Source organism: Solanum stenotomum, chromosome 6 (genome assembly GCF_019186545.1).
Source record: "Solanum stenotomum isolate F172 chromosome 6, ASM1918654v1, whole genome shotgun sequence".
Lineage (NCBI taxonomy): Eukaryota > Viridiplantae > Streptophyta > Magnoliopsida > Solanales > Solanaceae > Solanum > Solanum stenotomum.
This window is the reverse complement of record NC_064287.1, coordinates 36,729,952-36,755,568: the sequence shown is the minus strand read 5'-3', so window position 1 is coordinate 36,755,568 and position 25,617 is coordinate 36,729,952. Positions and strand designations below refer to the sequence as shown.

Sequence of the window (25,617 nt, the reverse complement as noted above, 5' to 3'; positions counted from 1 at the left end):
TTTGAGTAAGTATTATTACATTTTTTTTAGTGTTGATAATTTTAGTTTAGATGGTTGTTGCAGTTTTGGTTGTCCTCCAGTTATGGTGAACTTTTCCAGGCAACCTTTTTGTTCATTAAATAATGATTTATTATTATTGTTAGTTTTGGTTAATTTTGATGGCAGTTCATGTTTTTTTACCACCTTTGTTAACCTACTTTGTTTGATTATTATTTTTCCATTGTTAGTGATTTTTTTAAGAACTATTTTTCATTAATTCTTTACTTCTCTATTTGACAATAAGTATTACATAATAAATTTACTTTTAGTGATTATTGTTAAGAACTATTTTGCATTAATTCTTTACTTCTATGTTTACCTTTAAGTATTAGATAATAAATTTACTTTGGTTATCATTACATTGTTATTGTTTTTAGGTAATTCATCTTTCAAATAACTTTGTCTTTTACATTTAGTAGTTAACTCTATTTAAGTTGGTGTTTAAAAAGATTTGGAAAATCTCGAATGAATTGAAAAATAGTATTAGTACTTTTGTTGTATTTATTGTGTATTGTTGTTACAAATGATTTATATTTGTTGTATATTGTTGTTCTCTACATATTCAGCTAGCACGGGAAAAAATACTAATGTAGTTGACGTGCAGTACAATTGTACCTAGAAGGTGACTTTTACAAGGTTAGTTTAAAAAGAAAAAACTTCTGATGCACAACAATCCTTCTCCAGAAAATATGGAAATGGATGATCGTAATCTTTCTCATTAGTTTTTTTTTTTCATTTTATTAAGCAAATATTCTCTCAGTCTTCAATTTCGACATAATGGATGATCGCAGAGAGGTAAAGTAAACCAAAAAAAAAAAAATCTTGGCTCATTTTTCTTGTTTGTCTTGGTTTTTTTCTTGCTTATTTTATTTTCTTGAGAATTAAAAGTTGGGTAACAGTTTCTTGGGTCTTCCTTATGTTCATCATATGATCTTTGCTTCTATATTTTGCATTTTACATGAAAGAAGACTATCCAATATCCCTTTTGCATAGTTTTAAGTTTAACTAGATCTTCCTGAATTGTCTTTTTTCATTTTTTTTTTGGATATCCTTTTAGGAGTTGAAGATATAGGTTGAGTTTCTAAGTTGCTTCTTGTTCTTCTTCTTGGGGTTCTGAATTGTCTTTTTTTCACTATTTTTAGATATCCTTTTAGGAGTAGTTTGAGCTCCTCCTCCTCCTCCTTTTTTAATTATATAAAAATGAAATGTATTTTGATTTTTGATTAAACAAAGTAGAAGGAGAATGATATACATGGTTCATGGTATAGATAACTGTAATTTCCTTTGTAACTTAGAAGAGAAGTCCAGAAGGACTATATAGTGAATTTATGTTGTAATAATAGGATATTAAAGATATGTACCCTAAAATATACAACAATTTATTGAGTTATTGTCAAAGATGCTTCCATTGGACATTGAAAATGGGCCAATTCGTTGAAAATTAGAATCAATTACTGGTAGTCAAGTAAGTACCCTAGGTAAAGGACTTTTTGATTCACTCATGAAAGATCTAAAGTAAAATAGAGTTGTCAGTGGAGGTGTGGATGCTAGAATATAATTACATAAATATTTTGCTGAATGAACTAAGAATGGCACTAAAGATTTTAACATCCCACTTTGGTGGAAAATGCCCAAAGTTCGATTTACAATTCAAGCTTAAATGACTTGTGATATATTAGTTGTTCCATTTTCAAGTGTCACATCCGAATCTGTATTTAGTATGGGAGGATGCCTTCTTGATTTTGTTTAGGATTTCATTTTTCCTAAATTGGTGCATATTTTAGTTTGTCTTCAAGATTGGCCACGAAGTGAATAATTAAAGTAACTTATTAGTGTTGAAGAAGATCTGGATAATCTCGAGCAAATTGAAAAAATATTAGTACTTTTATTATATTTATTGTATATTGTTTTTGCAAATAATTTGTATTTGTTGTATATTTTGGCTCTCTTCAAATTTAGCTAGCACGGGAAAAGATCCTACCGTAGTTGACGTGTAGTACAGTTGTACCTAGAAGGTGACTTTGACAAGTTCAGTTTTTAAAAAATTTGACTATTGGATAACCAAGAAGTTCCTGGGTTATGCAAAAAGTTTGTTGAAGAAACGTAGGAACAATTTAATGGCCACAAAATAATGCAAATGTCAAAAGGAGATGTTGAAGATTTCTAAGCTTTTAGATTACCACGATCTGGATTATCAGTAGGGAATAACAATGGTATGACTCTAACTTATATAACACATGAATCGATAGAGGCTAATACATATAGTGGTTAAGCTAGATATATCTCACATTGAGAAGGATGTGAAACATTCTTGGATAGATCATATTATTCTTGCTGACGAATTTTGAACAAAACCTTTTATAAAAGGTAGTCAATAGATACGAACCAAAGAAGTAATTGACAAAAGTTTATAAGGTGACTTAAATTTAAAATTATTAGTGAATTGATACAATTCAACATTCAGAGAAATGATTAAAATGTAATCTAGAAGCTAAGTGGAAGAAGTCGCAACATTCTTTTATTTATTTCGTTATTATTTTATCTTCCTTTTCTATTATAACCAACATTCTTTTTGTTTGTTTTGATACACAAATCTTTTTTTTACCGAAAGATTCATATTTGAATCTTCTTTAGTTGATAGATTCCAATTAATTTCAACTTCAACTAGTGAGAGCTTGCTAATACACTGTAGAGTGGAAGGAAACATGACGAGATAATCATAACAATTTATTTTATTTGTAAAAATACATTGCCATTTAGGGGAGTAAACAAAGTTGAGGCGCTGATAAGAAGGAAGTATCTGCTAAAGTACGATGCTAGTAGTGACAGGAGAACATGATAAACAAATAATCTAGTTCATAATGATCTAATGTGAATATAATCAATTATGAATATGATAGAAAGGAATAATTTGAAATAAAAAACCGGCATGATAAAGAACATGACTACATATGTGCATGATGAAATAATAAAAAACTACGAAACTTTAATCTTATATATACTTAAAAATATAGAAATAATTGAATTAAGAAGAATAATATGGGAAAATATATTTAATGATAACGAACCAGAAGATATATTAAACCAAGAATGGTATGAAATAGACCTACATGATTCAGACCTCTAAAGAATAGAATGGTATGATTTAAAAATAAATTCAGATTAAAATGAACTACGAATATTTACGATATTGGACAGAATCTATGGAAGATATAAAATTATTAGAACAATTAATGAAGGAAAATTTATATATGTACCAAAGAACCCAAGATATGTTATAACTAGAATATATCATAAATAATGTTAATGAAATACTCAGATTAAAACAACTATTGGAAGAATATTACAATAAATATTATTACATTTTACCATGAATTTCGCACCACAAATAGCAAGATTAAGACACTTAGCAAAAGAATATTGTAATAAAATCTTTAAAATAAATAACTCACTTACCACACTACAACCTACCACACTGCCATTTCCATGAATCCCTCAACTACCAGTTCTGCAAATAAGATATATTGAACCAACAATGGTATGAAATAGACCTACATGATTTAGACTACGAAAAAATAGAATGGTAAGATTTAGAAATAAATTCAAACTAAAATGAACTACGAATATTTACAATATTGGACAGAATCTATGGAAGATATAAAACTATTGGAACAATTAATGGAAGAAAATTTATATATGTACCAAAGAACCCAAGATAGCTCTGATATGTTAAAAGAAATATTACAATAAAATGTAATAATATTTATTGTAATATTCTTCCGATAGTTGTTTTAATCTGAGTATTTCATTAATATTATTTATGATATATTCTAGATATAACATACAAAGAATTTATTGTAATATTCTTAAAAAAGTTTCGTAGTTTTTTATTATTTCATCATGCACATATGTAGTCATGTTCTTTATCATGCAGGTTTTTTATTTCAAATTATTCCTTCCTAGCATATTCATAATTGATTAAATTTATATTAGATCATTATGAACTAGATTATCTGTTTATCATGTTCTCCTGTCACTACTAGCATTGTACTTTAGCGGATACTTCCTTCTTATCAGCGCCTCAACTTTGTTACTCCCCTAAACGTATATGAATTACCTTGTAGAGGTATCGATGGAATGACATTTTATGCTTCTCACTATTCCATGCATGATATGATAATTTCCATTATTTTCATATCTTGTCAAAAGATTTGAACCATAATTGACTATATTTTCATTGAAAATATGATTTGTATTATTCGAAAGTCTATCTTCACATATATCACGCAATCTCAACCAAGTTATAACATGTGAACATAGTCTTCCGGATAATTCTGATCATATTTTAAATGACAATATTGTCAATTATGGCTAAAATATTTTTGACAAGATATGGAAATGATAGAAATTATTGTATCACGTAAGAAAAATCGAGAAAATAAATTTTGTTCCATTGATAACCTCTATAAGACAATTCATATAAACATTATGTCTATCTAACTTTAGAACATTAGATATTTTTAACAAATTTCTAGTATTGTTCAACAATAGTTTGCTTCTTCTTAACTTTTGGTTATTTGAATTCAAAAAATAAAAGAAATTGTTAAACTTATTTTTAAAATCTCGTCATGTTTTCTTGCATTCCAAAGTGTACTAATAGGCTCTCACTAGTTGACGCTGAATTTGATTGAAATCTTTCAACTATAGAAGATCTAAATATGAACCATTCGACAAAAAAGAACACTCAAGTATCAAAACAAACAAAATGAATGTTAGTTTTGAGAAGAAAGAAAGGTGAGTAAACAATAATAACAAAAAACAAAAGGGTGTTGCAACTTGTTCAACCTATCTTCAAGATTACACTTTAATCATTTATCTTAATGTTGAATTGTATCAATTCATTTACAATTTTACATTTAAGTCGTCTTATAAACTTCGTCAATTACTTCTTTGGCTCGCCTTTGTTAATTACCTTTTATAAAGGTTTATTTCAAAGTTTGTAAACTGTAATGACCCTCGAGTTTATTTTTGTGTGATTTTATTGTTTTGCCCCTTCTCATAGCTTTGTATGGTGTTGAATTGGGTGACATTTTCCCGAGGTGGTCAGGTGAGTTTTGAGTAGTTTTTCCCATTTGGGAGGCTTAATATTTGAAAGAGTTGACTTCAGTCAACATCTGGATATTTTGATGTCGGGTTAAAATTATGTCAGTTCTATCAGCTCTGGAAGGGTAATTTTTCCCTAGTTTGATGATCAGTTTGAATGTAGAGGCTTTTATTTGAAATTTGTTTAATTCGGCGTTTTAGCTTTTGAGTTTTGCCTAAAGTTTGACCTTGGTCAACTTTTTAGGTAAACACACTTGAATTGAATTATGTCTGCGCGGATAGCTCGGTAATGCCGAGTTTGGCCTAGAACGACCTTTGGTTCAATTTTTGATGTGATCGTGATGACCCTGTGGCGCTTAGAGTTTTGTTTGGCATTTTTTTTATAAGTGTAGTGTTTGTTAAATTTTTTGTCCAAATGACCTTTGTTGGTTGTTTCATCGATTTTTTTGAGTTTGAAATGTTGTTTCCATTAGGTAGAATAATTTGTTTGCATTGACGGATTTAGAACGAATTCCAATCCCCAGATGGACAACTTTGGCTTCCTTGTAGAATTACTAATGTAGTGTTGCTGGTGCCGCATTCATGGAGACCAAGTGAATGGGCCTCTGCATTCGTGTGGGTCTCGCCGCATTCGCGAAGGGTATCCCCCTTTGAGTTCATTGTACATTGACTGCATTCACGAAGGGTTGGCTTTCCTAGCCTCTTTGTTCACAAACCTCGTGCCGGTTTGCAGAGGGTCAGCTCGGCAGACCTACATGATCGCATGTGGTCTCCACGTTTGCGAAGGCCAGTTAACTGGAAGTTAGTGTTTTAAAAGATTCATTTTTCAGTTTGCATCTATCATTTCTAACTTGGGGTATGGGCGATTTAGAGGTATTGTTTTGAAGGATTTGAGTGTTTCTTGGTGGAATTGATCGGGGAGTTACATGGGCACAACCTGGGAGTGATAAATCATTCGATTTCCTAGTTTTTCTCCACAAATTCTTCCTTAATTCTCAATTTTTGATTCCTTTTGAGCTAAATTAATTGGGGTACTATTTAAGCTCGATGGTAGCTCGGATTGTGCCCATTTCCGGGGCACAACTTCCTTGGGAAATTGGGGACCTCATGACGGAGTAGATTTTGTTACTCTGTGTGTGGTCCCATATTTGCATTTTTTGGGTCTCTTTCCATTTCTGATTTCCTTTATTGATTTGGGTACTGTTATGTTTGTTTTTGTGTTCCCGTGGCATGATTGAAAGCTTTACATCACCCGAAGGCCCTTTGAAAGGAAAACGCAATAGAGTTGTAGTTCATGTGTGTTTCGACCACGAAGTAGGTTACAATTTCTCTTTCCTTAGACTTGGCTCATTTAGATTAATTGTATTTTGAGAAGTATTGTATGTTTAGGTTGGAATTTAAGATTAGTTTAGCCTTTTTTTTTATAATTAGTTGACTTATAGCCATTATTGGGTTGCTTAGTGTAGTTTTAGCCAGAAAACCTTAGTTTAGGTTGATCCTTATGGTTGAAATATTGGCTTATTATTCTTGTTTGTCTTTGCCCTTTTTCTTGTTGATTTTACATTTTTGAGAATTTAAAGTTGGGAAACAGTTTTTAGGGTCTTCTTGAAGTTCATCATTTGATCTTTTCTTCTATATTTTAAATTTTAGATGAAACAAGACTATCTAGTATCCCTTTGGCATAGCTTTAATTAAGTTTAATGGGATTTTTTTTACTAGTGGGTTGAGGCTAGGGTTTGGAGTCTTTTTCTCTAACTTTTTTCGATATCCTTTTAGGAGTATTAAGTAAATGAAATGTTATTTTATTTTGATTAAACAAAGAGAGGAACAAAGTAGAAGGAGAATGATATACATGGTTCATGGTATATATAACTGTAATTTCCTTGGTAAGTTAACAGATAAGTCGAGAATGACTAATTAGTCACTCCATATCATAATAATAGGATATTTAGGATATGTGTCTGAAGTGTATGCAACAATTTATTGAGTTATTGACAAAGATGCTTCCACTAGACATTGAAAATGCGTCAATCGGTTGAAAATTAGAATCAATTACTGGTAGTTAGGTAAGTACCCCAGGTAAAGGACTTTTAGATTCACTCATGAAAGATCTAAAACATTATAAACTTGTCAGTGGAGGTGTGGATGCTAAAATAGAATTAGATAAATATTTTGATGAAGAATTTGAGGATGACACTAAAGAATTTAACATCCTACTTTGGTGGATACTTTAACTAGCTATATTTCCAATTCAAGTTTAAATAGCTTGTGATGTATTAGCTGTTCCAGTTTCAAGTGTCGCATCCAAATATGAGTTTAGTAAGGGAGGAGATCTTCTTGATTCACTTAGGAGTGCATGATTAACGTTTCAAGGTAACTTCATCCAATTCTAAGTGTCAATGATCGCTAGTCAGTATAAAACCCAACTAAATGAGTTGGGGCCGAATCCCAATATGTGTTTAAGATTCAATAGGAAAGTGTTAACACGGTCAAATTAGTCATAGGAATAGAAATTATCAAATAAAAATATTATTCAAATCAGGGGGTGACACGAATGTCAAATGAGGGAGTTTTGGTTTGAAATTATCAACTACAACAGCAGCAAACAATACGAAATAACAATCATGAGACATGTTCTTGGGATGTGATTCGATTATAGGGTAATATAGACAAATGGGTAATTGCAACTATTAGAAAATAGCTAGGTATTTGTGACTAAGCTAGACTATAGAGGCGGTAAACTTTTTCTCAAATAATTTACCCCAAATCAAGTCGATTTCTCTCGAACATCGACAAGCATGCAAAATAAGAACAACCCACACCTTAGTCCATTCACTTTCTCGAGCTGAATATGTGGAATTGGTTTAGGATTCACTCTCTTGAGCTGAACCCATGACAACCCAATACACACAGACCATCAATCAATAATCTTAGTTTTAAAACCTCTTTCTTGAGCAAGCCAAAAACACAAGGGTAGAACTGCATTTGCAAATACAATTCTTAAATTAAACCACAATTAATGATTGAACTCACTTCTAAACAACATTTAAACTAACAATTAGCAATACCCATAAACTAAATCAGCCCATAATCACAAAATCACACCCAATAATTGGGGTTTTAGCTAGACATCATAAAAAGATAAAAATCATTCCCAAATTGAGTTTTCATCAACTCGGTAAGATTGATTTCCTCTTTACAATGGTCCAAATTGTAGAATCTGAAAGACCCACTTCTAATTTCTCAAAAGTGAAAAACTTCAATTCTTCAAAGCTAAGGAAAAACTAGAGAAAACTTGTCTCCCAGTTCAAAACTCTAAAAATATGAACACATATACTATTCAGAATGAATAATGATACTAAACTAAATGTTCAAAAATGTATTTATAATTGCCAAAAATGTGCTACGAAGATCTACTCGGCGCAGTAAGTCGGGCTCGCCGATCCGCCCTTAGGTCACTTCCATCGCCCTTCTGCCTTGGCCTTCAACATCCTCAACGTCTGTAACTTGGGCGATACAACACTGCATGGCGGAACCACCTGACGATCCGCCGACTGCTCCTTTCTCTCACCAACTTGGTTATTTCCTTCAAGGCTTGGTACACTAGAAATTTAGGCGGTCAAGAAGCCATTCTGTGACTCTCCAAATAGACTTGGTGATCACCAGGCTTACTTTGCTTCATTCTTTCAGCTCGCTTTGTTCCTTTCTGCAAATTAGTGTCCTTTCTTTGTTCCTCAATGAATGTACGTGGAAATTGAGGGTTTTACATCAGTTATTGGCACAAAATAAGCATTTGAGGACACTAAATGTCACGCCCCAAACTCAAGTGGTGCAACTGGCTCCTAATTCCAAAACTCGAGCCTGAGTCGACCCAGCTGAACCATTTTCTACTAGGGCATGACAGCCACACGCAATCAAGAAAACAAACAAGTATATCTCAGCTTAAAACTAAGCCCTTGGCTGTCAAGGTCCCTGTCAACAAATCTATAAAAGAAACAACTACTCCCAAGAGTTCATATAAAGAAATAGCCAACTAGCACAAAAGTACTGATTGGGTCGCCGAGGCCAACATGATCTCTATACCAAAACTGAAAGCAGGTATATATCAAGACAATACATAAAACAACTCATAAGCTTCAACAACCAACAAACTAGGCCAGTATGGCCATAACGTAGCTATAAACCCCACAAACTATTCTACAATCCTCTAAGACTAGTAAAGATTGGTGGGACAGGGCCCCAACCTACTCATAAAAATATATACAACAAAAGCTAACAAACCTCCCAACTTTGGCAGCTCTAGAGGAAAGGGGCTATCCAACCGGATAGAAGTCCATCCTATTGCTGAGGAGGTCTACTGGGACTTGGCTGCATAAATACAGTGCCCCCCAGGCAATGGGGCATCAGTATGAGATAATGTACAGAGTATGAAAGGCTATAGACTAAATGAGCAAGTATCATAATATACCAAAAGCAATTAAGTAAGGAAATCAAAATTTGGATAAGTATGCTAACCCACTACTGAATCTAAAAATACAAAAATAATCAAACAACAACCCAACCAAGCCCCCATAAGCTCGGTAGGTACAAACAACATACCACTTACCTAGGCCCCCATAAGCCTAGAGGTGCCAAATCAATCTACATACCCCTATCGGTAACCCCTTGTCTTTGTAAGAAGTCACATAGCCCTTTTTGGAAACGATATAGCCCCGTAGGCAGTGCATATCCCTCTTAGGCAACATCATAGCTTTGTGGGCTGCACATAGCGCTCTTTTGCATTAACATAGCCCTGTGGGCAACACATAGCCCTCTTTGGCGTCAAAATAGCTTCGTTGGCAACACATAACACTCTTTGGCATCAATATAGCCCCGTGGGCAATACATAACCCTCTTTGGCAATAACATAGTCCTATTAGACAACATCATAGCCCCCATAGGCAGTTCATATCTCAACATCTAACCACAATTGCCCCAAGGTTGACAACAAACAATTGAATAGGCTAAAGGTGAGCAATTTAGCTATAAACAATATATATGAGTAGTCTCCAACTCGTTCCTAAGTTAAGGTCGTTATTAACAGATTATGAGCCCCTAAAATGAGGGTTTATAACCAATCAATCAGCCAACCACTCACAATTACATCTACAAGATCACCAACATTAACTTTCCTATTTTATCACTCTCAAGCTCAAAGAAAACATGTCGAACGAAGGGAATTGCCTTAACATACCTTTTCCTTTATAATTTATGCTGAAAATACCTTTGTCCGCACCACTACAACACTAAAAAAAGATAAAATCAAACAGTGATTAAGGACAAGAATTACTATGACAATTCGACAATTGATACGGATTCCTATCGTAAATTACAATCCAAGACCCAGCGTATCCATAAACTGATAAAAGATGGATCCTACCTTTATTTACATGCCTAGAACACTCGAATAAAATCAATCAACTTAAAAAAACACCCTGCTGGCACAACCTCTACGGAGCTACACCGCTCAATTCAGCATGAAAACTATACTTGAACGATGAGCTCGCGACGTAGGGCGATTTTCGATAAAGAGTCAAGAAGAGATCATGAACACCCAATGATGATTTGAGGAGTAAATTTCTGATTTTCGTGGGTTTCTTACGAGTTGGAATGAACAAAAATGAAGAAGATTCTATCTTATAAGGTTCCACCGACCTAGGGGACCCACCTCACATGCTTGCTTGCATAGTCTCGCAAAAATGTGAATATCTCTCTATTTTGAAGTCGTATGAACGAATGGTTTGATGCATTGCAAACTAGACTCGTAGAACTTCGATTTACTGGCTCGTAGGCCCCATAAATCTTTATAGATTGGGAGAAAACCTCCGAGACATTTGACCCAAATTTCAGAGAAATCTTTAAAAAGGAACTTATGATAACTTTCGCCAACTTTTATTTTTCGACTTACCTAACTTCAAAACATGAGATACAACCGTTGAACACTTCAAATATGACATACCACACCATTCTTAATTTATTACTCATCCTCTTTGTCTTTCCACGAAGGTACGAGTTAATTTAGACGTTTTGAAAAATCGGGGTGCTACACTAAATCTATATAAATACAGCCCTAAATGAGTCCAAATCTCGGACTCATCAACACCCCAACTTAAACATTTGCTTGTCCTCAAGTAGAACTCAAGTTCAGTAATTGAAAAAGGATTTCTCAAACAGTGCTACATAAGACTCAATTATGAATGCACACAATAAGACTCAACTTACTCATGTATAGATCAATTGTGCACTCAAAGGTTCAAGTTGTGACTCACCATTACCAAATATTCTCAAGTTAACAATACCTGCTTAAAATGCAAGTTCAAGCTCAGCAGAGGTACTCAAATGCCCTCACATGAAGAATGATTCAATATTTGCACACTATTCTTCAATAATTTAAATCTCCGGAATCACATACAACTCTCACACTCACAATTATGAAAACATGCATGACTTCACCCATAGGTTTGTCCTTATTTTCCAACCAACATTCGTTTTAGCTTACTCAAGATAAAAAAGGTCTTTCCAAGGCTTGTAACGGAGCTGAGTGTAAAGGTATGGTCATTTAGGCTTAGTGGCTGCTATTCTCGTGAAATATGATATGAGCAACACTTTCTTTCCTTTTCTTTAACATTTGTACTCTTGCTCAAAATTCACCCCATTATTCACTTCTCATGGAATACCGGACACCCCATTTCTTTTGCAACTTTCACAACTTTATTTCACAACTTTTTCGTTCTTTTTCTTTTTCATTATTCTTTTCTTTTTCTGTTTTTTTTTTTGTATGGAGGGGTTCCATCTTTCTCAAAACCATGGATCAAGGGGGACTTAGTTGGACTTCTTGATTTACCTTCTCCTTTCACCACACCACCAAACTTAGGCTTTTGGCCTAAGTTGGCTATTCAAACAAACCACACTTCATGAGGATTATGGGTGAATGGATAGAGAGGGGTTACAATTACATCAAGTTTCTTCCAAGAAAAGGATATGGGTCAAAGAGGGAGTTCAAGCAAGGTTCACACACTCACAAGGTTGGCCACAAAAGAGGTATATTGTCAAATTGTTTCACTCTTCAAATTGTTGCCTAAGATTATTTCAAGAGCATGCATTACATAGTCAATTGGACCAATGGGGCAAATTCTAGGTGTCATCACACAAGGTTGACGGTAAGCACATCACACAAGGCATTGGCACCAATATCAAACAAGACTCCACACTTTCGCTAGTGTGCAATGTTCATCAGAAAAGACTCATTCGATAACCGGCTAGTCACAACGAGATGCAAAAAGTTCACAAATTATCTATGCAACTTTATTTGGCCTCATCATAGCCGCACATTCATTTTTGTTCAATTAAGAGCACTATTCAAGTCATCAGTATTAGTCATAACGGACACTCAAATTTGCACAAGAACAGCCAAAATCAAACACAACAAGAGGTGGCAAAAATTTTCAGAAGGGTCAAAAACCATTTGCATTTAAAACAAGTAACCACAAGCTCAAACATCCACAAAACAGTGTCAAAACACAATTCAAACACAAAAAGCCAATACATACAAAAATAACAATCACAAGAGGTAGGTTTGGAAATATCTCACCCCACCATAAATAAAAAGGAATTTGTCCTCAAATGCAACAAAATTCTAGAAAGTCAATAAAAATAACAGAGAGGGAGGTAAGGAAAGGTCCTATCTACACAGTCGCTCCATCTGTCGGGGCATCAGTGCTCGGTGTAGCATTAGTAACACTCGATCCACTAGGGCTTGCCATGGACGTTTCTATTAGCGATGTCTGAATCACCGACTGTACAATTGCCTCCTCCAGATCAGGCAGGTATCCATAGATGGTCTCCTCTGGCACTTCAATCTGCTTCTCGTCAGTCCCAACCTCTGATTCATCAACTGCCACATCATCTATCTGAACATCTCCAGTAGTTGCCAGAGGAATCTCAGACGTAGTCGGGCATCCACATCATCTGCTGCCTCAAACATTGAAGTTAATTTAATGGACTTCAAGTAGTTCAGATCCTTCCTTAGATCTGCAACATCGGCTTCCAATGCCGTCAGCTTTAAAGTGGCCCCTTGTCGACTCTCACAAATCTCTACTCTCCCAGTGAGAGTGCCAATAGATTCTCGGAGGGGTGTAAGTGTAGCTAGGATAGCACTTTCAATCATCCATGGTGCATCAGCCCCTACTTGGGTAGCCCTCACATCCATAGAATGGGCTAAGTACCCCATCTTTAGGATCATGGCTTGAGTGATCCTGGGGGGCTGGGAAGTAGTAGAAGCACCAGGAGTCTGGGAGGAAGTGGAAGTACCTGAAGGCCGGAGTAGGCAAAGATGCCTCTGCAGATATAGAATCAACGTCTACCTCCGGGGATGCCTCCTCCTGAGTGTACTCAACCTCTATATGTCGGATATCAGTGGAAGATGTAGGAGTTACCTCGATGTCCCTCATCTCATCACGAGGAACTCAACACGCCGGCACAACTCTATAATCAAGACCGAGAATGGAAGGGATGTCAGGTGCTGTTTGGTCCTCATGGCCATATCCTGCTCAATCATGAGTCCGAAGTTGAGCGTCTTCCTCTCTATTATGGATCCGAGACATGCCGCCTTTTGGTGGTAGATGATGGAATCATTCTGCGAAGGCATGATAGAGTTGCTGATGAACCCGAAATAGTACCGAGCGGCAATATTCAGGTCCTTGTTCTCGATGGGAGCTCCTGCCTCAATCCACCTCCGGGTGGTATCAGAAATCAAGGGTGCAAGACATCCATTTAAGTCATCCAGGGACTGCGTTGTAGCCAAACCCTTATATACATGTGCAAAACCTATTGCTCTGTTGAGTACAATATTGATATGATCGTTGTTGAACCATACTTCCTTCCGTCAGACCATGACATACTTCACTGGTCTGAAGGCACTGGCCTTCTTCTTGCCCTTGGGTACCAAGTCACCGTATGCTGTGTAGAACTCTCAGACCCATGTAGGAATATAAGGGCCTCGAGGCCTGGTGAACTGCTCAAACCAGTGAAATTGGAGAGTGTCCCTTACAGTGGAATATCTACCCACTAAGCCCTCTGTTGATAGCAGCTTCTCCTCTAGAATTATCCTCAACCCTTCGGCCTTTAGTCTGTTGAGTAGTCGGGGATGAGGACCCTGTATTGGTGGCACTGGGGCCACAGTCGGTGCCTGAGTCGGCACTGTAGCAGCTGTAGGAGGGGTGGCCTTGGGAATTCTCGATGTATCCGGGAGAGACCTAGCACATTTTTTTGCCTGCCGGGACTGTAGCGGCTGGTCGTCGTCCGGCTCAGAAAATGCAGCTTGGGAGTCAAAGGACTCTCCCTGTTGCTGGAGTTGCACTCTAGAACCTCAAAGACTTCTTGCCTTTGGCTTTTTCGCCCTTTGGAGGCTCTTTTCTTCCCTTTTTGGAAGGATTGGCTGCCCCTTCATTTATCACTATTCCTCATGCTCTTTTATTGTGTGGCATGTCCAAGTTGGTTCTAGCCATATCTGCAAAACATTGTGGAAAGTTAGAAACATTTCAAGAAAAATCACAAAAATCATATTACAGATAGACTCGCCAAATCGATCGGCGAGTTGCCGAATTAATTTGGTGAGCTAGATCGGGCTCGCCGAAAGGATTGGCTTAAAAAAATTCCTGAAAAATGGCATGTCGGTGATAGAAGGGGCCTTTCGGTGAATCGCCGACAGCAATCGGCGAGCACAGACTAGCCCGCCAAAAGTTACAGTGTATTTTAAGGGTTAAGGGCGTAGAAATGGGGATCAAAGAAGAATTTTAGCGAGTCGCCGAGTGCATTCGGCGAACTCAGGCTTCTCACGGAAAGGTACAGAACCAAAAGCATTCAAAAACCTTGAAATTAAAGGCGATCAAGGGGGGTTCAGTGAACCGCCGAGTGGTTTGGCGAACTCAACCTAGCACACATCATTAAGAACAATATAATTGCAATTGAGTAAAATCGAAAAATGCAAGTTCGGGGTTCGGAAAATCAATCTTTAATGCCGAATATATAAATTGAAATGCTAGGCGGCAAATATTTCCACCTCCAAGCACAAAAGTGACGACTAGGAAGTGGTAAAAACATGAAAATGCGAGAAATATAATGCGGGTGTGATCTTGCGAAGTTCAAAAGTGAGGGAATGTGAAAGAGTTTGAAATTTTAAACCTTTGGCCTTTTAAAAACCATCCAGTTCTCGCCATTTCGGTGACATTAATTTTTCTTGCCGAACCAGTCGGTGACACACCGAGTGGTTACTTACCTCGCTGAGTTTTACAGGAACTCCAGTTAATGTGGGGGTGCAAATGGCGGACAAAGTCGGGGTCACCGACTTGTCAATGGGCCCGCCAAGTTTTACTGACTCCGACATGATTATTTCTTGAGTCCAACAGTAGTCCAGGTCGGGCTCACCGACCTCTTCGGTGATTCGTCGACTGGACAATTTTGCTCGCCAACATGCACTTTTCAAACACATTCAACACTTTAACCTACACAATCAACATACAATTATTCCGAAAACAAAAATAAAGCAATAAAAACTTGAGTTGCCTCCCAAGCAGCGCCTTAGTTAATGTCGTGGCACAACGCAAGTCCTTGTTTAAGCTTCATTTTTGGGTTTTGCCCTAGAACCATTAGGCAATCCCCCATTTTGTCTTGGGTAGAGATGAGACAACGCATGACCCATTTGGGTCTCCAGTAGCTGAACATATATGGAATAAGAAGCAGTTATCTGATTCAGCATTGAGACATTCTTTTTAATCTCTTTAAACACTCTATTGTGTTCTTCAAATTTGTGGAGAATGAATGAGAGTATCACTTCTACTTGTCCACCCTCAGAGTCTATGAACTTTTTACCCTCATGAGGAGAAATGTACCGATCTTTCTTTCTGTATGGTACCTCTAGTTCCATGATCCTTTTGGCAAAGAGATCTAGGTGATTCAACAATGTGGCCAATTCTTGGTCCTTCTCTGTCTCTTTGTTGGTCTTAATCATGCGATCAAGGAGTTGGGATGTTGTTTCATAGGGTTGTCGTATTAGACGCCCAGAGAAAGTTTGTCAGCCACTCTTTTATTTTCAGGACCAAGACCTCTGTAGAAACACTCTAGTAGCATCTTCTCTGGAATTCCATGAGTTGGGAAATGCTGCAATAGTGTCGTAAACCTTGGCCACAACTCATGGATAGACTCACCTTCCAATTGCTTGAAAGTTAGGATGCTATCCCTAAGAATCATCAATCTCAGAGGAGGGTGGTCTATTAGGTCACCGTTGCTACAAGATATGCTCATTTTCTATGTTCATCAAGCAACACGAAAACCAAAACTACAAATATGTAAATTCAACTATGACTAATAAGAACAAAATTCAACTTCACCAAAATAATCTCTACCAACACCACTCCCCGGCAGCAATGCCATTTTGATTAACGTTTCAAGGACACTTCATCCAATTCTAAGTGTCAACGATCTCTAGTTAGTATAAAACCCAACTAAATGTGTTGGGGTCGAATCCCACAAGGAGCGGTACTTGTTTAAGATTCAATAGGAAAGTGTGAACTTGGTCAAATCAGTCATAGAAATATAAATTATTGAGTAAAAACATTATTCAAATCATGGGGGTGACACGAATGTCAAATGGGGGGGGGGTTGGTTAGAAATTATCAACTAAAACAGCATCAAACAATACGAAATAATAATAATGAGATGGGTTCTTAGGATGTGATTCAATTATAGGCAAATATAGACAAACGAATAATTGCAAATATTAGAAAATAGCTAGATATTAGTGAGTAAGCTAGACTATAGAGGAGGTAAACTTTCTCTCAAACAATTTACCCCTAATCAAGTCGATTTCTCTCAAACGTCGAAAAGCATGCAAGGTAAGAACAACCCACACCTTAGTCTATTCACTCTCTTGAGCTGAATGTATGGAGGGTTTAAGATCTGAACCCATGACAACCCAATATCCACAGACCATCAATTAATAATCTTAGTTTTAAAACCACTCTCGCGAACAAGCAAAAAACACAAGGGTAGAACTCCATATGCAACTACAATTCTTAAATTAAACCACAATTAATGATTGAACTCACTTCTAAACAACATTTAAAATAACAATTAGCAATACCCATAAACTACATCAGCCCATAATCACATAATCACACCCTAAGAATTGGGGTTTTAGCTAGACATCATAAAAAGATAAAAATCGTTACCAAATTGAGTTTCCATCAACTAGGTAAGATTGATTTCATCTTTATAATGGACCAAGTTGAAGAATCTCAAAGACCCACTTCTAATTTCTCAAAAGTGAAAAAATTTCAATTCTTCAACGCTAAGGAAAAACTAGAGAAAACTTGTCTCCCAATTCAAAGCTCAAAAAATATGAACACATATACTATTCAGAATAAATAATGATACTAAACTAAATGTACAAAAATGTATTTATAGTTACCAAAAATGTACTGCGAAGAGCCACTTGGCGCAGTATGTCGGGTTCACCGATTCACTCGGCGATCCGCCCTTAGGTCACTTCTAACGCCCTTCTACCTTGGCCTTCATCATCTTTAAGGTGCGTAACTTTGGTGATCCCTGCATCGCGAAACCACTCGGCGATCCGCCGACTACTCCTTTCTCTTGCCAACTTTGTTCTTTCCTTCAGGGCATGGCACACTGCAACTTTAGGTGGTCAAGAAGCCATCATGCGACTTACCAAGTAGTCTTGGCGATCACCAGGCATACTTTGCGTCATTCTTTCTGCTCGTTTTGTTCCTTTTTGCAGATTAGTGTCCTTGCTTTGTTCCTGAATCAATGTACCTGGAAATTGAGGGTTTTAAATCAGTTATTGGCACAAAATAAGCATTTGAGGACACTAAAGCTATATAAATACATACCTAAATGAGTCCAAATCTCAGACTCATCAGTACATTATTCCTAAATCGGTGAATTTTTTAGCGTTTCTTCAAGATTAGCTACGAAGTGAATAATTAAACAACTTTTTAGTGTTGAAGAAAATCTAAATAATCTTGAGGAAATTGAATAAGGTATGAGTACTTTTATTATATTTATTGTATATTATTGTTGCAAATGATTTATATTTATTGTATATTGTAGTTCTCTTATGATTAGCAAGCACGGGAAAAGATCCTACCAAAGTTAACCTATAGTACAATTGCATCTAGAAGGTGACTTTTAGAATGTTAGGTTTTTTAAAAAATAGACTATTGAAAACCCGAGAAGCTCTTGGGTTCATGCAAAAAGTCTATTGAAGAAATGTAGAAACAGTTTAATGGCCACAAAATGATGCAAATGTCAAAAGAAAATGCTGAAGATGTCTAAGCTTTTAGAGTTACCGTGGTCTGGATTATCAACAGGGAATAATAATGGTATGACTATAACTTACATCAGACATGAATTGATAGAGGCTAATATATATAGTGGTTAAGCTAGATATAACTCACATTGAGAAGGATGGGAAACACACTTGGATAGATCATTCTGTTCTTGCTGACGAATTTTGAAATAAACCTTTATAAAGGGTTGTTAATAAAGACGAACCAAAGGAAGTAATTGACAAAGGTTTATAAGGTGACTTAAATTTAAAATTGTTAGTGAAATGATACAATTCAACATTCAGAGAAATGATTAAAATGCAATCTTGAAGCTAAGTGGAAGAAGGTTCAACATCCTTTTATTTGTTTCGTTATTATTTTATCTTCCTTTTCTATTACGACGAACATTATTTTTGTTTTGTTTTGATACTTGAATCTTTTTTTACCAAAATATTTATATTTGAATCTTCAGTAGTTGATAGATACAAATTAAATTTAGCTTCAACTAGTGAGAGACTGTTAATACACTATAGGGTGGAAGGCAATATGACGAGATAATAACACTAAGATTAACAATTCATTTTATTTGTAAAATACATACTAACCAAAAGTGAACAAGAAGCAAACCATTATCGAGCGATACTAGAAATTTGTTGAAAATATATGATATTATAAAGTAGGATAGACATAAGTTTTATATGAATTACCTTATAAATGTCATCGATGGAGAAAAATTTTATACTTCACGCTATTCCTTGCATGATATGATAATTTCCATCATTTTCATATCTTGTCAAAAGGTTTGACCAATAATTGACAATATTTTCATTTAAAGTATGATTTGTATTATTCGAAAGACTATCTTCACATATATCACGCAATCTCAACAAAGTTACATGTGAACATAGTCTTCTGGATAATTCTGATCATACTTTAAATGACAATATTGTCAATTATGGCTCAATTTTTTTGACGAGATATGAAAACGTTGGTAATTATCATATCACGTAAGGAATATCAAGAAGAGTAAAATTTTGTTCCATCGATAACCTCTATAAGACAACTCATATAAACATTATGTCTATCTTAGTTTAGAACATCTGATATTTTTAACAAGTTTATAGTATTGTTCAACTATAGTTTGCTTCTTCTTAACTTTTGGTTATTTGATATTTGAAAAATAAAAGAAATTGTTAATCTTATTTTTAAAATCTCGTCATGTTTTCTCACACTCCAAAGTGTACTAATAGGCTCTCACTAGTTGAAGCTGAATTTGATTGAAATCTTTCAACCATAGAAGATCTAAACATGAATCATTCGGCAAAAGAACACTCAAGTATCAAAACAAATAAAAAGAATGCTTGTTTTGAGAAAAATAGGAGAGAAAACAATAACGACATAAAAGAAAAGGGTGTTGCAACTTCTTCAACATATTTTCAAGATTGCATGTTAATCATTTATCTTCATTTTGAATTGTATCAATTCATTTACAATTTTAAATTTAAGTCCTCTTATAAACTTCGTCAATTACTTCTTTGGTCCGCCTCTGTTAATTACCTTTGATAAAGGTTTATTTCAAAATTCATACACTAAAATGACCCTCAAGTTCATTTTTATGTGCTTTTATTGTTTTACCCCTTCTCGTTGCTTATGTATAGCTTTTGTATGGTGCTGAGTTGGGTGACATCTTCTCGAGGTCGTCATGTGAGTTTTGAGTAGTTTTTTTCATTTGGGAGGCTTAATGTTTGACAGAGTTGACTTCAGTCAACATTTGGATATTTTGATGTCAGGTTGAAATTATGTCAGTTCCATCAGCTGTGGAAGGGTAATTTTTTTCTAGTGTGATGATCGGTTCGAGTTTCAAGGCTTTCATTTGAAATTTGTGTAATTTAGCTTTTGAGGTTTGCCCAAAGTTTGACCTTGGTAAACACACTTGAATGGAATTATGTCAACGTGGTTAGCTCAGCAATGTCGAGGTTTACCTAGAACGAACTTTGGTTCAGTTTTCTATATGATTGTGATGACCTTGTGGTGCTTAGAATTTTGTTTGGCGTTTCTTTATAAGTGTAGCCTTTGGTCAAAATTTTAACCAAATGATCTCTGTTGATTGTTTCATTGATTTTTTTTAGTTTGGAATGTTGTTTCTAACTAGATATGATAATTTGTTTGCATTGACGGGATTCTGAATGAATTCCAAGACCCAGACGAAGGACCTTGGCTTCCTTGTGGAACTGCTAATGTAGTGTTGATGGTTCCGTGTTCATGGAGACCAAGTTCCTGGGCCTCTACATTCGTGTGGGTCTCGCCACAATCCACGAAGGGTAGCCCCCTCTATGTTCATTGTACCTTGGTTGCATTTATGAAGGGTTGACTGGCCTAGCTTCTGTGTTCGTAGGCTTCGCGCTGTTTTGCGGATGGTCAGCTCGGCTGACCTACATGATCGCATGTGGTCTCCACGTTTGCGAAGGCTAGTTAATTGGCAGTTCATGTTTTAAAAGACCCATTTTTCAGCTTGCATGTATAATTTCTAACTTGGTGTGTGGGCGATTTAGAGAGGTTGTTTTGAAGGATTTGAGTGTTTGTTGGTGGAATTGATCGGGTGTGATAACTCTTTTGTTTTCCTTGTTTATCTCCGCAAATTCTTTCTTAATTCTCCATTGTTTATTCCATTTGACCTAAATTAATAGGGATACTATTTTGGCTCAACGGTAGCTCGGATTGTGCCCATTTTTGAGGCACAACTTCCTTGAAAAATTTAGGACCTCATGACATAATAGATTTTGTTACTTTGTGCACGGGTCCCATATTTGCATTTTTTGGATTTCTTTCCATTTATGATTTCCTTTATTGATTTGGGTATTGTTGTTTTTGTTTTTGTGTTCCTGTGGCGTTAGTGATAGTTTTACATCACTCGAAGGCCCTTTGAAAGGAAAAAGCACCTGTGTTGTAGTTCATGTGCATTTCGACCTCGAAGTAGGTTAGAGTTTCCCTTTCATTATACTTGGCTCATTTAGATGAATTGTATTTTGAGCAGTATTGTATGTTAAGGTTGGAATTTAGGATTAATTTAAGGTTCTTTTTATCGTCAGTTGACTTATGACCATTATTTGTTGCTTAGTGTAGTTTTGGCCGGAAAACCTTGGTTTATGTTGATCCTTATGGTTGAAATCTTGGCTTATTTTTCTTGTTTGTCTTTGCTTTTTTCTTGTTGATTTTACTTTTTGAGAATTCAAAGTTGGGAAACAACTTTTTGGTCCTTCTTGAAGTTCATCATATGATCTTTGCTTGTATATTTTGAATTTTAAATGAAACAAGTTGCACAGTTTTAAGTTTAATGGGATTTTCTCTACTAGTGAGTTGAGGCTGGGGTTTGGAGTTTTTTTTCTCATTTTTTTGGATATCCTTTTAGGATTCTTAAGTAAATGAAATGTATTTTGATTTTGATTAAACAAAGAGAGGAACAAATTAGAAGGAGAATGATATACAAGGTTCATGGTTTATATAACTGTAATTTCCTTTGTAAGTTAACAGATAAGTCAAGAATTACTAATTAGTTACTTTATATCAAGGAGTATGCAACATATTATTGAGTTATTGACAAAGATGCCTCCACTAGACATTGAAAATGCATCAATCCGTTAAAAATTAGAATCAATTACTAGTAGTTAGGTAAGTACCTAAGGTAAAGGACTTTTAGATTAACTCATGAAAGATCTTAAGTATTCTAAACCTGTCACTGGAGGTGTGGATGCTAGAATAGAATTAGATAAATATTTTGTTGAAGAATTTGAGGATGACACTAAAGAATTTAACATCCTACTTTGGTGGAAACTTCACGTTGCTAGATTTCCAATTCAAGCTTAGATAGCTTGTGATGTATTAGTTGTTTCAGTTTCAAGTGTCGCATGTTTTAGCGTGTCTTCAAGATTGGCTACGAAGTGAATAATTAAAACATCTTTTTAGTGTTGAAGAAAATCTAGATAATCTCGAGTAAATTGAAATAGGTATGAGTACTTTTATTGTATCTATTGTACATTATTGTTGCAAATGATTTATATTTTATGTATATTGTTGTTCTCTGCATATTAGCTTGCATTGGAAAAGATCCTACCAAAGTTGACGTGTAGTACAATTGCACCTAGAAGGTGACTTTTGAATGTTAATTTTTTTTCTAAAAATAGACTATTGGAAATCCGAGAAGCTCTTGGGTTCATGCAAAAAGTCTATTCAATAAATGTAGGAACAGTTCAATGGCCACAAAATGATTAAATTTCCATCTTTAAGCTAAGTGGAAGAAGTCGCAACATCCTTTTATTTGTTGTTATTAATAACGACAAAAAAGAAAAGGATGTTGCAACTTCTTCCACCTAGCTTTAAGATTGCAGTTTAATCATTTATCTGAATGTTGAATTGTATCAATTCATTTATAATTTTAAATTTAAGTCGTCTTATAAGTTTTTTCAATTACTTGTTTGGTTTGCCTTTGATAATTACCTTTTAAAAAGGTTTATTTCAAATTTCGTAAACTATAATGACCTTGAGGTCATTTTTGTGTGATTTTATTATTTTGCCCATTCTCGTAGTTTCTCCATAGCTTTTGTACAGTATTGGGTTGTGTGACATGTTTCCCGAGATGGTTGGATGAGTTGTGAGTGGTTTTTGCCATTTGGGAGGCTTAAGGTTTGAAGAGTTAACTTCAGTCAACATCTAGGTATTTTGAGGTCGGATTGAAATTCTGTCAGATCCATCAGCTTTAGAAGGGTCATTTTGTTCTAGTGTGATTATCGGTTCGGGTGTTGAGGCTTTCGTTTGGAGTTTGTGTAATTAGGCTTTTTAGCTTTAATTTTGAGTCTTACCCCAAGTTTGATCTTGGTCAGCTATCTTGGTAAACACACTTGGAATTGAATTGTGTCTGTGTGGTTAGCTCTGGAATACCAAGTTTGGTCTTGAACGACCTTCAGTTCAGTTTTTAATGTAATCGTGACGATCGTGTGACGCTAACCGTTTTTTTTTGTGTTTCTTCATAAGTGTGGAGTTGATCAGTCATGCCTTTGTTGATTGAATCAAGACTACAACAAAATTATTGCAGTAGCAAATGGTCTAGAACATCATGTGTTGAACATTGTAAGAGTAATTTCTGAAACCATAACCATCTCTCATGTAAAGTTTCACCTCCAATTCTTTTGAAGTTTTAGATCCAGTCCCTAAGCTTTACCATCTTCAACGGAGGAAAGAATCTCTTCATGAAGGCTTTAGTCAACTCCTCCCAAGAAGTGATAGAACCATTTGGCCATTCCACCAACCATCTTGTAGCTTCACTCGTTAAAGAGAACAAGAATAATCTCAACCTTATAGACTCTTGTGAAATGTTCTTGAACAAAAACAACCAACATATACCCACAAAATTCTAAAGTTGTTCATGGGGGGTCTTCACGAGCTAAACCCCCTGAACATTCCTCTCAATTGGAGCAACTGTAGCATTGTCTCGATTACATGAAAAACTATTCTCCCTGCTTTATGAGGTAACTGGATGGCTCCCGTTGTTTGAATGATGTACATGTGCATATCATTCAAATCACACCGTAGTGACTATCATTGTCACTACTGTGGTTACTCATGTTTTATACCTACCAATCAACAAATCACAACACCAAGCAACAATCTACTACAACTAAACAAATTCATAAACTAAATTCTCAAATGGAATTCTTAACCATCATTCCCCATAAAGGCACCATTTTATATAACGCTCAAGTTACCCTTAAAACAAGTTCAAAGAGTAAGTGATCGTCATCAATAAAAATATCCAACTAAGAGTTGGGGTCGAATCACATAGAGAGTGAGATAGTGCAAGTAATTCTATCAAGAAATTGAGACTGTGAATCAATTCATTTGTAGTAGTTAAGAACAATGGATGGATGATTCCAACAAATTTATGAAAAGGATTTTGTAATAAAGAGTTACGATTAAACTAAAATGCCACAAATTCAAGTAATTAACAAGTAATATAGGGGTGTCGGGGGTTTGAAATCAACGTCATATAGGAGTAATTGTGTTTCTCAGTATTACTAAACATTCATGGATAGGCTGAGTCATCTTCAATGACACTAATCTTCTTTCGATCTCATAGCATTAGTTCGTCGAATCTCCTTTTAGTCTTATCTATGTGCATAACCAAACCATCAATTACCTTACACTATTATCACTTTCAAGCAGAATTAGAGCAAATAGATCAGACCCATTATCTCTTTTTTTTCAAACAAATTGTAGACATCGAACCTAAATTGTATGTCGAACTAATTATCCACTCTAATCAATCTCTCTTGAACATCAATCATAGATCATACGTAAGATTAAGTTTGAAACCTTAACCCATGAGTTAACCCCATGCTAAATAGTCCAAATCCATGGATAAACAATAAGAGAACAAAGCAAAACACAATATCTACTACATTAAAGCGACACTAAAACCCATAATAGGATCCCCAGACTTTGGAGTTTTAGCTACCCATCACAAAGTGTAAAGAAATTATACCTATGATAAAGGCAGCCATGGTTGATATGAAATTAAGAAATTATAAGTAGCACCCACTTCGATTCAACTTTAAATTGTCAATTTCAAGAGAAATGTTGAAAACCCCAAAACTAAAGATGTTCTTCACAAGGTAAAATGTTTCTCTCTCTAGGAAGGAAAACTCTCAGTTGAAGACTAACTAAAAATTCCCTTTTTGAAAACTAAATGAAAACTCTCTTTTTTCTCTTTCCTTTGGGCTATTTATAGTTTTCCAAAGTTTGGCCCAAAATTCACCGTGTGACCACCTCGGTGACATTAGTTAGGCTTGCCAAGCTAATTCAGTGGATTGTTGTTTGCTTCTTAAACCACCATTCTCTTGCGTTAAATTTTAGGTGTTTAACCTTAGCTAATGAGCTCGTTTGAGTCTGCATTCCACATTAGGAGAATCTCTGAGTACCGCCTTTGTTCGCATTTAAGCCTTCACTTTTCCTCAAAGTTCTGTCACCTTTGGCAATGGTCAACATGTTCGCCCTTTACGTTCAGTGAGTCACCTTTCCCATTTAATTTTGACCATATTAT

The 25,617-nt window shown here is 35.5% G+C and overlaps 2 protein-coding genes across 2 annotated transcripts in view; both read right to left on the bottom strand.

Moving 5' to 3' along the window:
• LOC125869149 (agamous-like MADS-box protein AGL9 homolog) overlaps positions 1-25,282 on the bottom strand; it is a 594,250-nt gene extending 568,968 nt beyond the window's left edge. Inside the window, exon 1 of the mRNA XM_049549709.1 lies at positions 25,275-25,282. The gene's annotated coding sequence lies outside the window, so the exon portion shown is untranslated. The remainder of the gene's footprint in view (positions 1-25,274) is intronic.
• Positions 12,867-13,631, bottom strand: LOC125868704 (uncharacterized). Its single transcript, XM_049549295.1, has 3 exons — positions 13,492-13,631; positions 13,145-13,436; positions 12,867-13,091 (listed from the first exon to the last, which is right to left on the bottom strand). The coding sequence occupies exons 1-3, from the start codon at positions 13,629-13,631 to the stop codon at positions 12,867-12,869; spliced, it is 657 nt and encodes a 218-aa protein (XP_049405252.1).
• Positions 25,283-25,617: the final 335 nt, after the last annotated feature.

Bases quoted from the DNA above. Each gene is read 5' to 3' on its own strand.
- LOC125868704 (XM_049549295.1), bottom strand. From the start codon at position 13,631: ATGAGGGACATCGAGGTAACTCCTACATCTTCCACTGATATCCGACAT. The intron at 13,437-13,491 runs GTACTTCCACTT...CCAGCCCCCCAG, and splicing joins TTGCCTACTCCGGCCTTCAG to GATCACTCAAGCCATGATCC. The intron at 13,092-13,144 runs GTGGATGCCCGA...GGAGATGTTCAG, and splicing joins TGTTTGAGGCAGCAGATGAT to ATAGATGATGTGGCAGTTGA.